Source organism: Camponotus vicinus, unplaced genomic scaffold, assembly GCF_025532165.1.
Source record: "Camponotus vicinus isolate PSW18456_S1 unplaced genomic scaffold, iyCamVici1.0 SCAF_2, whole genome shotgun sequence".
Classification (NCBI taxonomy): domain Eukaryota; kingdom Metazoa; phylum Arthropoda; class Insecta; order Hymenoptera; family Formicidae; genus Camponotus; species Camponotus vicinus.
The window spans coordinates 15608688-15625096 of NW_028141956.1; the positions used below are offsets into that span (position 1 = coordinate 15608688).

The following is a 16409-nucleotide window of genomic DNA, read 5'->3' on the forward strand; positions in this document are numbered from 1 at the left end:
AAGGAAGAGAATATTGTAGAAAGAAAAGAGAAAGATAGAGAAAGATAGAGGGAGAAAGAAAGAGGGCAAGAGAGAAGCTAGACGCACAGGAAAGGGAAGTGCAACGAAAAGAGGGAAGGAGAAGGGAGAGTTAGAAACACGTTTCGCTTCCTGCCGTCACCTTGAAGCCATCTCTTACCGGTTTACGAGGACACCCACGAAAGTTTCGGTACACTTGCACTTGGAGTCATCCCTCGAAATAGTGCGCGATGTAGGTAGGTACTGTAATGCCTGTTACGAATACCGGCTAGAGCTGTGGGTTGGGTTTATGACTTGCACTACTCGTTCGCATGCCACCGAAAGACGTAAAACGCTTAAACTCCGCAGCAACCTTTTTGATGGTGACTTCCATCCCCGGTATATCGCACTAATGATTCTTCTGCTCGTGACTTGAAACCAATTTTAGCTCTCCGTATATCGTTTGTTGTTTCATAATTTTTGATTTGACAGATCTCGTGACGTAGACCACGATACTGAAAGACGCGAACTACATTCAAATCAAAGAACTTTGCAATGGTGCATCTGATTCTGTTAAGTTTCGTACACAATTGCGTGCGATTGAAAAAGTAGCTTTATGCTATAGAACACCTACCCTCGTTAGGCTTCTTCTAAAGCGGTTGATAAACGAGGATATCTACTGATTGATCGACAGCCTGTTAAAGTAGTCCCTGCACGTGTAGGCTGCCCTGATGCGGTGAATCACAGGTCACGAAATCTTATCATCTGACACGGAAAAGTGGATAATCTTTTTCACCGTCAGACCGACTATCGATTTCAACCTATTTTCACTCCCCCACAGATTGAAAAAGCAACGTTTCGATTGAGCACGTGATTCCACTCTATACAAGTTCAATAGAGAAAGACGATAAATTTGGCTTCTTAATCTGGTATAGCTTGAAACTCACGTCTGACTATACAACGGATTTTACTACTCGCAATTAGAAACATTGATGTGACGTGTGATTTAACTATATAATATGTTACAAAAATAACAATTCTCATTAGATACACTAAAAACTTTTTGATAATATAAATATATATATTTTAAAAATAATTTTATATTAAAAATTATATGAATTTTTTAATTTAATTTTCCTTTTAAGAATAGTATTGCTATAATAGGTTAATTATTTAGATAGAAGAGAAAATTACTACATATTACTATATATAGTAATTTTGTTTTCTAAATAATTAACCTATTATAGCAATATTATTCTTAAAAGGAAAATTAAATAAAAAAATTCATATAATTTTTAATATAAAATTATTTTTAAAATCCTTGGCTTAAAGAGAGAGAGAGAGAAAAATAATAGACCATAAAAAATCGACAGTACATTGTGACATTTGAATAAAACTTCTATTCCGGCTAAAATAACTGACGCTCGATAACGTGTTTAACATGGTAATATCTATACACCTATATACTAATTAAACAGTACATTGGATCGATGAGGAGCTGAGCGCAATCGCTTTATATATTATACATAATAAATTAGTATTTCCCGAAAGTAGTGTAGATTGTATAAGTAGAAATGTAACTCAGCGTTTCTACTTGTTTAGCGCACTACGTTCGATCATTTATCTATTCTAAGGGGACTCTGGTGGTTGGATCCCATGGAACCGGCATTGGTGTCTACGTGTGTTTCTCGCTATCCTAAGAACGTGTCTCCTGTACGAGGAAGGCGGGTCTTACGGTTTGTGATGGCGGAGGGCACGTGAACCCCCGACGGGCGCATGCGAACCAACCCTAAAGCTCACGGCAGACCAGAAAGGATCACGTTCTCTCTGTCTCCCCTCTCCCCTCCCTCCCTCTCTCTCTCTCTCTTTCTTTCTCTCTCTCTCTCTCTTTCTCTCTCTCCAACCCCATTTCTCCCTACCGCTCTTTCTTACCCTCTCTTTTACTCCAGCCGCCACCGAGCCGAGTAAACCTCTCGTGTGCCAGTCCGCACCGAGATTCCGGCGCGAATTGTCCTTTCTCGTCGTGGCGTCACGCCAAGTTCTAGATGGATGTCGCTGATCCGCATTATTGTGTCAGCGATTTACGTCGTCGCGCAGGTGCTCCTTGTTCGTCCATCCCTCGTGGAAGGTCAGTGATGATGAAGTTCGTTGTACCGCCATATATTGAGAAAAATCGCTGTCTCTTTATGTTTGAAAGCGGTCGCGTCCCTTGTGCGTGGATAAGGCTTTCTATGTGACTTATTCTAACATATACGGCGTTGTGAACCAATCTCGCAAAGTTTGTTTCGATTATCCCGCGCGAAGATTGATGTTAATTTTATTTTGTAAAACTATCGCGTGATATTGCGACATGACACATCGCATTTAACATACATCTTTTTTGTATCTGTAACTTTTAGTGCTATTATAATTTATTTTTTTATATGTGCATGGTACATGATTACATTAAAATTATAAACGCGTATATGAAAAAAACGGTGTAACAAATTCGAGGCTAGAAGTTACCTCTAAAATTTTTATTTTACCGGAAACATATACTATCTTTTTCTTATATACAGTACATGTATCAAACTGTTACTTTATATTAGATAAAATAAGAAATATACAAAAATATACAAATATTAATATTAAAATATATTACACGCATTTATTTTAAACATAAAACATTTCTTGGAATAATTTATATATATTCAAAGAAAGGAGGAAATAGAAGTATTTGCTTTTTTTAAGCATGCATATGTTAATGTGTGTGTGATTGTTTTAGTCCACTCGAGTTTATAAATTACATTTATATTATTATTATTTATATATTTTGTGATTATTTTATCTCATAACCATAAAATGTATAAATAATAATAATAATCATGCATAACAATTATTTTATTGAAATAAGTGCATATGAGTGTTTTAACATTTATAACAATAATTGCATCTTAATGGATATAATACTTCTTTAATATGACTAAAATTTCATATGAAATACGTTGGCACGTCATTCTGTGGCGTGCCGAGATTGTATGATTTCGGAATCTGAGTTGGTCGGCAAGTTTCAGCAGTTTGTGTGCTACAGGATTTCAGCATTAATTTAATGACATGCCATAACACCCCGTGACACAAGCGAAGTAATGACATGTCATGCGCGATAAACTATACATGATAGGTACACGACGCTTTCATTTTATTTATATGAACTGCTTCTGCCAAGAAAAGATAACTTAGCAGCACATATATTCAGATACGTTTTGCAATTATCGGGAATTAAACATGCATTTGATCTTTAAGTTTATCAATACATTGTGTTTGGTATGAAACAGTGTTTCTTCCAATGTTTTTCATCGAAGAATGCTATTTTTTTGTATGATAATTTTATTTCTATTAATTGATTGTTGCAGAATAATTATATTATTTATATACATTATAAATTAAAAATTTTTTTGTAAGTTTTTTAAAATTTAGACTTCTTATCAATATACATTTTTTCCGGTAAAAGATGGCTTTATCGAGCAGCTCGTTGGCTTTGTTCAAACAGAAACTGTTATATGCGTTTGTGATAACGTTATCACAGAGAAATTTAATTTCTCCTCCACATTTTTTCAATTTACTTTCACACTGTGGTTTTTCAAAATCAAGATAGCATTTCCCATATAGAATCAGTGATAGCATAAAGAACACGCGAAAAATTCGGCCGTTTCACTCGACTTATCTAAACATCGCGTTTTCGACGAAACTCGAGAGATTGTAGTCAATGTACATATTGGGAGGGTGAATATCCAGCCATGTGGATATCTCTAACTCCCGATTGGCCCGAGCCCTCGATTCTTCTTGCCAGCGCGATTATCCCCCAATATCCTGATACATTATTTATACCATCTATAAAACCTCAGAGTTTTCATGAAGGCGAGAAACCCCTCCCGTACTGAGGAACTTTTTTCACATCCAATCCCTGGCAGGATCCTTACCCGCCGACAATAACGAACGAACGAGGCGGCGAGTGCGAGTGAAGCTTTTCTACTTTCCTCGCCGTCCTTTTTCTCTTCGCTCACTTCACTCCCTTTTCTCGGCGAACTCGTCTCACCGAGTCGGAAGCTTTCCCGCATTGACTGCCAAAAAAGTCCTGGCAACGGTGCGACACTCATTTAATTTAAGGATAACAAAGCGTTATACGAGACAAATCCCTGGATTAGTTTTATGGCGTTCCTATTTACACTTTAGTCAGGGAATCACTGTGCTTTATTTCACCATGTGTACATTTTCAGCGCGACAATTCCATATAATGTACACTGAATAAACAAAATGTTTCTCTACAAAATCGAATGACATATAATTTGTAATCTATTATTATGTAATTTGTAGTTTAACTGTTATGTAACTTGTAATGTAGTTTTATAAAATTTGTATTACTTACATAACAAGTTTGTAAACTAAAAATTACATTCTTATATATATATTTTTTTTCATCTAATTTTTTCAACAGATAAAATACTATTTCAAAATTATAGATAATAATAGAAATTAGCGATCGTTATTCGCTAATTACTAGCCATATTGTTATGATGTGTTTAGTTTGCTTTCTTGTGCGATCGATATCAATTAAATGTAATTAGTTTAGAAAATAAGTGATTTAATGCTGACAGCAGCAAGAAAATCAATTAAATGATCGAAATTCTATTTGTACAACAATTGGCAATATATTAGAATTTCTAATAATCTACAAACATCTTCAAAATATTGCATTTTACAATAAAACGTATAAAATTGAACATTAAATTTGTGTATAAATATATACGCAAAAAATATTTAGATTTATTTGGTTTTACTGAAATCTTAATTTTGATTTTAAAAAGCAATTGCTAAATTAAACTTAATCTATATGTTATACATGAGTAAATTTATATATAAATTGATTACAAACTCATAACGTTAAAAGTAAAATCTATTTCAAAGAATTATAATTTTAGGTTTTTTAATTATAAAAGCAGATGGTTTATAAACTGATATACATATTAAAAAAATAAATATAGAATCCGTTTAATTTTGTTGAACAAAAATAAATGATTATATTCAGGCAAACAATAATATATTCCTCATTTAAAAACACTTTAGAATATCTTGCTGAAATTATCTTGGATATCGTCGAAATTACCTTCAATAGCATAACGCAGATCGTGAATCACGTATGCTTCGGTCTTATGTATATCCCAAATTAGACTATGCCCATGATTGACTCATTCGAATCGATGCACACTATTGTTCGCTGCATGCCATTGTATGTGCATAGTATAGTGTAGAGCGATCATTAATATACAACGCAACAAGGCGACATTTAGCGTTTGAAAATCAGATGAGCGATCTACCGGCATATCGATTCGATAGATCACTTGTCACGAATTGCATCGTGAATATTACTCATATAAACGGAATTACATTAAATTTTTCAATATGGTAAAGAATATGTTAATACATAACATGGAAACAATATATGGAAATATCTATTTTATTTTAATATGAATAATATGATAATAAATTACAGACAGAAATATAAGTATTATTAACGTTCAGAATTTTTGACAATATATTTATAAATTTTTAATTATTAATAAACATTGAGAGAGAACATAAGGTATTAATTAATAGTAATAAGAATATATTTGTAACTATTTGGATATCAATTAGAGAAATAATTATGAGGCAACTTAAGATTCATGCGTACAATCTATACGTGCATAATATAAAAGTAATTTATTACACAATTATGTAAATCTATGCACTATATTTATATTTAAAATAATAGAATGCATTGTAACAAGCAAACAATAATGACAATTGTCATCGTCAAACTAAGTATAATTTAAAAAAATTAAAATAAAAATTTAATAAATATTGAAGATTCTCTCTGCAATATACATTAAATATTTGTTATTTGTATAACATTGTTTATATTCGAAATGTTTAGGGAAGAATTGTGACGTTCGAACATATGCACAAAATATCGATAGGAAATAAACGAGCAACCAGTTGCGTTTCACTTTGGAAAACGAATGGTACGTAATGCGAAGATAGTTTGGCGTAGATATTTGTTATTATTTCGTTCATTAGAAACAGGTATTGATACCTTAAGTAGTCGAGGCAGACGTATGGCTTGTCCGCCTTCTTTAATTATGAAATAGGACAATAGCGCTATACAAAGGGAACTTTCCCCCACTATCCCCCACTTGCGCACGCTCATGATTTCACAAGGTCCTCTTTATTTCGGGTATATCGTGGACAAATGCGACTAACGTATCGAACTTCCGTCCAGGCTAATTTATGGCGTTGGGATTAGGGGAGTAAAATAGAGAGGGTGAGGCCGGAAAATGGCAATTCTGCAGTGCGGGTAACTATTCCCCTTGCCCCTTCCTCCGTCACCCTTTCTCGATCTAGCTCGCCGAATGGGTGCAAACGCTTAAGAGGCGAGCGTCTCTCCCGGCCACGATAAAATATCACTGCTAAGAAAAAGAAACGATCACCCCTCTCTGGGAGTTGACAAAAACAGGGTTAATAAAACTCGGGGAACGTCGCCCCTTCTTTCCCCTGATCGAATTGAGAGGGGTACATTCGAACGATTATCTTTCCGGTTACGTAGCTATATACGTGCCTGAACCTTTTCGTACCATTGTATTAAAACGAGACGAAAAAAGAGTAGGAAGCGATATATATTTGTTGCATTAAGCGCGATGCGGACGGAAAATACTCAAGGGGAAAGTTGCATTAGCGCGTAACATCGCTGGTTCTCAACAAGCTTGAAGAGCAACCTCGATGTACATAATAAAATACATATTTTCAATATACTTCTAACGATGCGTAGCGTTCTGAGGATTTTGCATACGTCCCCTCAATCTCATTAAAATTGATGGAAAAATCAGGGAAAACTTTTACTTTATATACATATGTGTGTTCGCATATTAGATCCCTTCTTAAATATATCAAATATTTATAACTTTAAAATTGGTTTTTGCTACTATATATGCTTCGTTTACTAATTGGGGTCGAACAAAGCATCATTTATCAGAAATTACCTCTATTTTATGCACGGAGAAACAGAAGAGTTAAGCTGAATCATGCTCAATTAATCATGCTTATTTGGTGTAATATGGGTCACCGCGTCTTTCGAGCGCTGCGCACGTAATTATCCCATTTCCATAAATAAAACGTCCTTCAATTAATAATAATTATACGTGTGTATCAAACTTAGTGTTTGCTTTCATTTTCATTATTCAGTACCTCCCAATTTCCAAATTGTGAACTTTATATACAGTAATGATCAAAAGCAACGATCGCATCAATTATAGAAACACTTTATTGAACAAAAACATTTAAAGTATTGCTAACTTATATGTATTGTTATTTTATACTTTATATTCTAAATACTGTTTTTTTGTACTTTAATATTGTAAAATTTAAAAATAACAAATTTAACAAAAATATTAAATTTTTGATTCTTTAAAATAACACGTTCGAAAAATGAGACCTATTAATAAAAAACAATTGTAGGAAACGTATTGTTTGCAAACGTATTGAAATCAATAACAACTTAAAAATCAATAACAACTTAAAAAGAACCGTTGTCGAGAATGCGAAAAGAGTGCATGCGTATTAAAAATAAGGGGAGGCTATTTTAAAAAATCAGAAATTTACTTTTATTATTTTATGTTATAATTAAAGCATAAAATAACAGTAATAAAATATAATTTGATTTATATATATTTTATATATATATGTTTTTTCTCTTTCTCTCTCTCTATTTATTTTTCTCTTTCTTTTATATACTCTTAGATACTGTTACTTTTATATATACTTTTATATATAAAAATCTACTCCAGAATTTTTAAAACACTTGAGCTATTATTTAACCATTCTATGAGATAATTTTTCTATTTTACTAAAATTACGTTATCATGCATATTTCTCGTCTATATGCTCATCGATCAAAAGAGCAGGTCGTTAACTGCACGTATAAACCGCTACTTGACAGCCGATTAGAGTTCCTCAACGAAGACGGCGGCGAAGATGATGGCGACTCAAGGAAACGACTTTACAGACACACTCGACGATAATTGGGGATTGGTACGCGAAGTTGACTCGAAGTGAATTCGTTTGATGTGGTACCTTTGCCACCAATGTATTTGCGATGTGGCTGTACTTGTGCTCAGCGATACCAAAGACGGATTCCGCGGGCAAGTAGTCATCGTGACATCGCCAAGACGATACCTCTCACCTAACTTTCGCGCGATCCAGGGCGAAGAAGTAGTTACGAACAAAGACCACATCTATCTCTCCCTTCCAGTCTGCCCTTCTACTTGCTATTTCGAGAGTTCTCCGTTATCAATACTTAATGCAAAGAGACGCGGTATCGACTAATGAACCCTCTTACTCCCTCTCGCCATCGGATTCTATTGTCTTTCCGTGAGCGCTACTGCATGCTGCACGAACCGCATTCACGATGGCACGGATGGCTACGCGGGGAAAGAGGACACGCTTAACGGCCAGGAATTCGGATCCTCATAATACCGAGAATCTCTATCGGATTTATGCTAATGCTCCGGCCTGCCTAGTATCTTGCCAATCCTTTCTGTTCTATTATCGCGTGAATAACACGGATGGGCGCAATGCATTTGGAAAATGGATATCGCATTATAATGTCCTCGAATAATCAGATTTTCATATCTTGTGTCTGGTCCACTATTATTATCCTTTCTATGATGGGGAAATTCAAATATGTAGATCTCTTCAAATATGTATCGTGGCTATATTTATTTCATTACCATATATACTCTGAAATTTCTTCGTACATATTCATCGACTTAAACGAACGTCATACAAATTGATTTTATGTTGCAGCATTTTAGAATAGAATTTCTCATTGAAAATATGTAATTAATATAAAAACCGAGTATTGGTAATGTTCCATAAAAAGTAGTACAAAAAACAATCTGAAGCAAATGCGCAGATATTAAAATGTCTTGATATTTCAGTTTCATTCAATTTGCATAATTTCTTTCGTAGCACCATTCAATTGCTTTCTTCTTTTATTTTAATTTTTTCGCATATAAATTGCTTTAAATTAATGTATAAAATTTATTATATTTCACACGATTTGCATTTCGTTTATATAAAAATGTACATCTTTGTTTCCTAGAACTTTTAATGCTTTCTAAGTATTACAAAGACCTTTGGTTGAAACTGTTTTGGTTGAAACTGTTTTATCTCGTTAAAAGCTACAAAGCAAAAATTAATAAGATTGCATAAATAGATATTTAAGGAACAAATTATTTCGTGTCCTAACTGCAATTCAATGTTGAACCATCAATATTTATCTTTAGGAGAAACTAGCCGTTACTAACTTTTGATTCTGTTTTCTTTGAACTTTACGTGACACGACGTTAAAAGCGAGAGAATTCCGGCCGCAATTTTCTCCGCAACTGTATGAGATTGACCAATAAAAGAGATATCAGAATGAAGCGAGACAAATTGATCGCGCAGTCATAAAATGAAGTGATCTCTGCCAGAGAGGAGGCTATTATCTCTGAAACACTCGCTTAACTACCCGTTCTTCTACGCCTTTCTGATTCGAGTATTATCTGTGACATTATATCAGCCAATTAAATTTGCTGCGCATGATTTATTTGCACTTAATGTATTGATCAAAAGCGAAAACATGATTTTATTCGTTTGATTATGATAATGAAACAAAAGTAAGCGTAAAAGAGAATTATTGATACAATATCTTATATATATACTATTATATAATATTATATAATATTTTATATTATGTAATGTGTGTATATATGAAATACATATGAATACGTTGTACATATTGAATGGATAATATCGTACTGAAACTGCTAAAACCTACTAAAGCAAAACTCAGATAATAATAATAATTAACAGATAATAATAATTTTATAAAACTGTTTTTAATAATATATATTACACAATAATATATAAAATTATATTTAATTTATTCTCGTTGCTTTTCATATTCCATACGAAAGTTTTATTTAAGTGTCACATATTTTACTAACAATGTTAACAATGTATTACAAAAACGTAACATTTAATACATTATTTTATAAAGAGTAAAATTCCAAAATAAAATCCTTGTTTTATTCTGGAAAAATGAAAACTAATTATCAACTTCTTCAAAAGACAGATCAACTAGGGATATTTGATTTCCCTTTGCTTAGAGTAGATATAATTGTAAATGGGAAGCTAACAGAGTTTGTAAACGCAATCGTAACTGGTAGCTTACAGCCCGTTGCCTCGTTGTGTACCACCAAAACATAACGACCGCACAATGTCGCGCCGCTCGCGGCTTGCGGACGTGCCGCTACGAGGTAGAACGGAGTACCAGATTGCGCTAATTAATGCTAATTGCCCGAACTAATAAATAACCGCATGAATAAACATATTCGCCGGCCGTTACCAGTGAGCGGGGAGCAAGGCTGCAAGACAAATACTATGATACGAAAGCGAGAATAAGAGAGTGGATGAGTGGAGAGAAAGCGAGAAGGGCTACGGGCAAAGGGGGTAAATTTAGCGCACACGAGCGGGCGCAAGTACGCGATGTGCCGATGTACGCGCTGAAATATTCATCGATTTCGGTAGCGGCAATTACGCCCCGCAAAACGAAGCCATACCCATGTATGCCCCTTGCCACCGCGGAAATTTATCTGTATGAACAAGCGAACGGAGGGAGCGTGCGGACAAATTCCGCCAGGAGATGCATGCTCGTTGTTGTCGGTCGTCACGATAACACACATTTCAACCCGCGTAAAAACACGATTGGAAGGAGCGGCTTCTTCATACAAAATGTCAGGAATCATTCGCATTCTCTTTCTTTCATTTGTGTATTCTGTAATCAAATCGGGATCAATTCGGGTTTCTTCGATATCAAGATACTAAAGTACAATCGAGTCGGAATCGATTGGAATTTCTTTGAAAATGATATAGAGATACTAAGAATATATAATCGAATATTTATATTTCATATAAAATTTTAATAATAAAATTTGTTTTATATAATACTTTCTAAATTCATACTCTAATTTTATTAATCTTCTTATGTTGTAAATACTTAATAAACATTAACTGAAAAATATTAAAATCGACAGAAATTGTTTTCTTAATAGTGTGCAAAATATTACAAATTTTTGTATTTGTTTTTTTCATTACAATGTAAATTTATTTTCTTTGATTTAATATTTATTAACGAAAAAATTAATTTTAAAATTATCAAAGATTATTTCATCACACAGCTTCAATACAATTTTTGACTGATTACATTGAATTCTTTTATATGCACGCATAGAATGGAAAAATTCTCTTTGTAGAAGAATAATATTTACGATGAGAGACTAGAATATGTATACATAAAACTTACAATAAAAATATTATAGACATAAAAGCATATAGGTGCAACGAGCGGAATAATTTGGGCCAATATGAGCGAGTGCCAGGAAAACGATTTCGGTAATGCCGCAGACCGCGTAATCGATATTTCATTATATCGCGCCCGACTGACCTCCCGTCGAAGTGGAAGAAAATTTAACCCGTTTCCCAGGCTTAAATTACTTCCGGACATGAATCGCGTTTCAGGCAATGTTCGGCTTGCGTTATAGATGAAGAAATGCATACTCGCGATGTAGGTCATGCTTAATTTTCTTGATATTTTCGTAAATAGAGGAAAGAAATGACTATTGTGTCATTTATTTATTTATTTATTTATATATTCATTTTTCAACAAATTCTTGCATAAGGAAATGTATTTATCATCATTAATGTTTCCTTTTGTAAAATTTATTAATTAAATTGTATGCTCCCTTTATATATACCTTTAGTATGTAACATAAATTGTTATATTGTATTTTCCTGCATTGCATAATGTTTAAATTTGACATCTATGAAAGAATTTTAATATAGCAAGCAATTTATCATATCATTTAAAATAAGTTTAATGGAAAAGGTTCTGCATTTTTACTGCCCATTGTTGTAGAAATTAAAGAACATTCCGACAAATATTCACTGCTATTCACATCTCCAATATCAAGCATATTCAGCGAATTCTACGCAGCATTACTGCAGAGCATTATCGCGCATTAATAGGCATGCTTTTGTTAATCTCTATTTAATCGATATTTTATATCCGGAGATCTCTCTCTCTCTGAAGCTCTTCACTTTGCGCGACGCGTGCACATTTCAAATAAGAAATAAACATTCTATTCAAATATATCGCATTCTTTCTACTTTTTTCTTATTTTCAGTCAAATACGAGGAGATAAACTATATGTATATTGTATATTTGTTCGATGTGTGTGTATATTGTATATATGCTCTTATTTTAATGTGCAGATATTTTTATCAACGTATTGAGGAATTTTATTTAATAAACATTTTGAGAAACACATAAAAATAGCTCAACAGTTATAGACAATAAATAAAGAGCTTTTAGGTTTCAAATAAATAAACAAATTTTATTTAATTTTAAATAGACTTTATTGCAACAAAATTTAAACGTTATTTATATAGATATATCATAATAATATATATCGTAATAATTAAAATTCTAATATATATCGTAAAAATAAAATATTATAAATTGAATATTGAAATCTGGTAAAAAAAGACAATAATAATAATTTCACTTAAATCTTAGATTGTTATGAAAAATTCGTAAATAGAAAGAAATGTCATTACTTTACATCGTAAAATTTTTTGGAGATTCTCCTTTGGTCTCTTGAAAAGTCGGTACTTTATGTAAAATGAAGAAAGTGCCTAGAATCTTCGCGACGTGACTGACATGTCACATTACATGATTTAAAATTGATGGATGCACAATCTGCACGAGTTCAAAATCCATATTTTATAAAATGACAGAAAAAAGCTATATTTCTAATGCTAATAAAAATCAATGAAGCAAATTACGAGAAAACTTATTATCGTTAAAGTTAAAAAAGAATTACGAATGAAAGTCCAGTATAAAAGTTTGAATAGCGAAAGATATATTCAAGAAAGGAAAAGATCAGGTCAGGTTGAATTATATATAAGCCACAAGATAAAATAATTTCAACTATTATAAGAGAAAAAAATCACATATAAATAATATTTCAGTATTATGCACATACTCATGTGAATAAGTTTCAAATGCATTATAGCTAAACATTTGAATGTTGAATATTTTAAGGACGTTAATACAAAAAAAATAACTCGGTTAGATTTTGGGAACCCTCAATTACGCGGATAATAAATCCGTTAGCATAGTCATATAAAACTACCCAACGTTTTATAGTACTTAAAAAATACAAGATTTATATTTATGAATGTATATGCATGAAATTTAGCATGAAAATTCATAACAAAAGTGCAGAATGTAAACTGCATATGCATACATATACACAATATATGTAAAATGATGACGTATATACAAGTTTCTATTGTAGTATACCGACATTCACCTACAATGTAATATTTTTCATATAAAGGCTGATAATATGAAGATGTTTTCCTTGTTGCAATACTTCGTTAGTAACATGTTGTTATATATAAATATTTTTGTATAAAATTTTTACATAAGCGCATATATTCTAATGGAAATTTCGCAGGAACCTCATAAGAAAATGAATTTTTTGATAAGATATAATCATCAAAATTTCTAATATATTTCAAAATTTCTAATTGGAACTTTGAAATATATCTAAAACCTTACCATGTTAATTAACAAGTATTTTGTTTCGTATAAATTTAATTATTTAAAACTTTTGTATTATTGTATATAAAAATTGGATAAACAACAAATGAATTTATTGTAAAGGTAGAGAATTTATGGAATTTATATAAAAATTGGATAAACAACAAATGAATTTATTGTAAAGGTAGAGAATTTATGGAAATTACATATCTATAATATATACGCGCGCAGGATAATATATCTATTGATAATAACAATTTGTCTGTGAATAACAATTATTATACCAACACAATAATTATGTCCATTAGTCATACTATCTCGTAGAATAGGCGCAGCTTTATGTGCCGTGATAAACGTCAGTATGGTCGATGAATGCAAATATGGTTTCTCCTTTTGTTCACAGTGCGCCGAGTCACGTCAATTATTGTAATACTTATTGCAGCTAGGCGTAACCGGACTGACATGTTCACGCGAACAAAGCGAAATCCTATTACCATTCTTCGCAGGCTTTTAACACAAACCTTTGAAACGATACTACTGAAAGGAGTTATCCGAATATAAGGTAATACACGGACGTTTCCAAAGGAATATTTGAAATCGCGTAGTTTTCAATGCGAAGTCGCGAACGAGATAGAGTGTTAGCAGCGAATTTTCCATATGTTCTAATATAATGACTACCGTACGCGCGGTCTCTCTCTTGGTTGACCGAGTTGCATAACCCGCGGGTCCATGGAGAATAATTTTCCTGGCCGCGGTTATAAGTTCCTGGTTCATATATGAAAAAAGTTAGAGCCAATTATACTTGGAATATTTCATGAACGTGGATTTACAGTGCGATTTATGGTTAAAAGCATGGGGAAGCGAAAGTAGTTCGCAATGACTTGGCGCTATTCGAGGGTTTAACAATGGTGCGGTAATTAGAGACTCTGTTTGTGTATGAATGTAATAATGATCGCGTGTAACTTCTGTGGTAATGTCGCCAGTATTATTGCCATAATTGTTCGGTAGTATAATATTTATACGGATTAATTTCGCCGGTAATTTCTTGAAATTACATAGCATATTGTTCGCCCAAAAAGGACAGAGATTAATATTGTCAATAGCGTACAAAGTAATTAAGAATGATAAATTTTTGAGAGCAGACTCAAATCTAAATTTGTTAAATCTAAAACTAAATTTGTTCAAGAAATTAATTTTTAGCAAAAGATTTGGAAGCTTATAGATTCGAAAAAGGAAGAGAGGGAAAGAGAAAATATTAATAAAAATAAAATTTTCGAAATGGTTATATAATGTATGACATTTCCATAACTATTTATAATTTATGAATGAAACGAATTTTTTCACGAACGAAAAGAATTTGAACAGAGACATAATTAAATATAAAGGAGAGAAATTATAAATACAGTGGAATAAAATGTAAAATTATTTTATTAAGACATGCAGTCGCCAATTATATTAACTTTTAAATCTAAATGGAGTGGAATTTAAGTAATAAAGTATTATATATCTCCCATCTTATTACATATGCGGAATAATATCATATGAAACCATTAGTTATTTTATATGACGTAGACTTCGCATTGTGTGGCATATGACATAAAGAATTATTTGAATGAGAATCTACAGAAAACAAAAATATCAAAATCTAAATATATATTAAAGTATAATTATAAATATTTGATTCATAAATATAAAGCAATAATTAACATTAATTTAAAAGTATTTATATAGATCAGTTGGCAAAATTTAAATCAAACTTTGTAAATATATCTTTTAATAGAAACTTGGAGGTGAATATAAATTAAGTTTCGAAACTAACAAAATTATTAGTTAAAATCAAAATAATTTAATTTTAATGAAATTTTACTTTACAATTTATTTGCAAAAATAGCTAATAACATTGAAAATTGAAATCTGTCGAAATAAACGATTTGCAGTCAAAGCTTTGTTTGCTGAAGAGAAATCCTATTTATTCGTTTAAAATTACTATGTACCATTTCACTGTACTGCATAAAATATCTTATTGCTTTACGATGTTATTGGCAAGCCCTTTTTCCGTGTAAATATTGTTAATAACGTCGGTAATGATCATTACTTTCAATGGAGCAGATTGTCCCAGAAAGCTGAAACACATCGCGACGCATCAATCACAATCACATGGCCGCCGTCGGTCTACTTTATCATGATGTGAAAAGTGCAGCAAATCAGGAAAATAAAGCGCTTGTCGGCATTGCTCGAACATGCACTCGGACAGTAAAAAAGCTATCACGATATAAACGTTGCTCGCACCGTCCCCTTAGGATTTACTCGCGAAACTATGTGTACGCTGCGCCAAAATGGATTTCGTTCTCGCGTTGTCACAATTTTCGCTCAGGAATTTTTGTCGTCCGATCATTCGACTGTGCAATTTTACGACACGCTTGCATGGGGTGCGAGCGCGCGTGAACACATCCGGTATACATTTATGGCGATCGATCTCTCTGACGAAAGGACGGGCAAGCAGCCGTTTTCCCGGTAAATTACGTCTCGCGGTATTTCTTCAGCATGATAGTTTGTTATCTTTATGACGCTGGAGTGTGAGGAGTACCGCATTCCTTCTCGGTCGTCTCGTAAAACCCGATATCAGGGAAAACCTAAACCAATTAAGGCGTCCCCTGCGCCGGGTCTATGGGACGGCGCGCAAATCTAT

General features: G+C 32.8%; 1 protein-coding gene across 8 annotated transcripts in view; it reads left to right on the forward strand.

Annotated features, from left to right (window-relative positions):
• The window catches only part of LOC145967407 (lachesin), a 172061-nt gene that overhangs the window by 93953 nt on the left and 61699 nt on the right, over positions 1–16409 (forward strand). For 7 of the 8 annotated variants that reach the window (XR_014437404.1, XM_083092263.1, XM_083092266.1 and 4 more), the window contains exon 1: positions 1994–2125. The exons of the other annotated variant lie outside the window; for it this stretch is intronic. Coding sequence is in view for 6 of the 7 variants with exons in the window: in XM_083092263.1 (XP_082948389.1) it covers positions 2047–2125 (79 nt within the window). In the remaining variant the exon portion in view is untranslated. Of the gene's footprint in view, positions 1–1993; positions 2126–16409 lie in introns of those variants that run through there. 8 annotated transcript variants of the gene reach the window in all.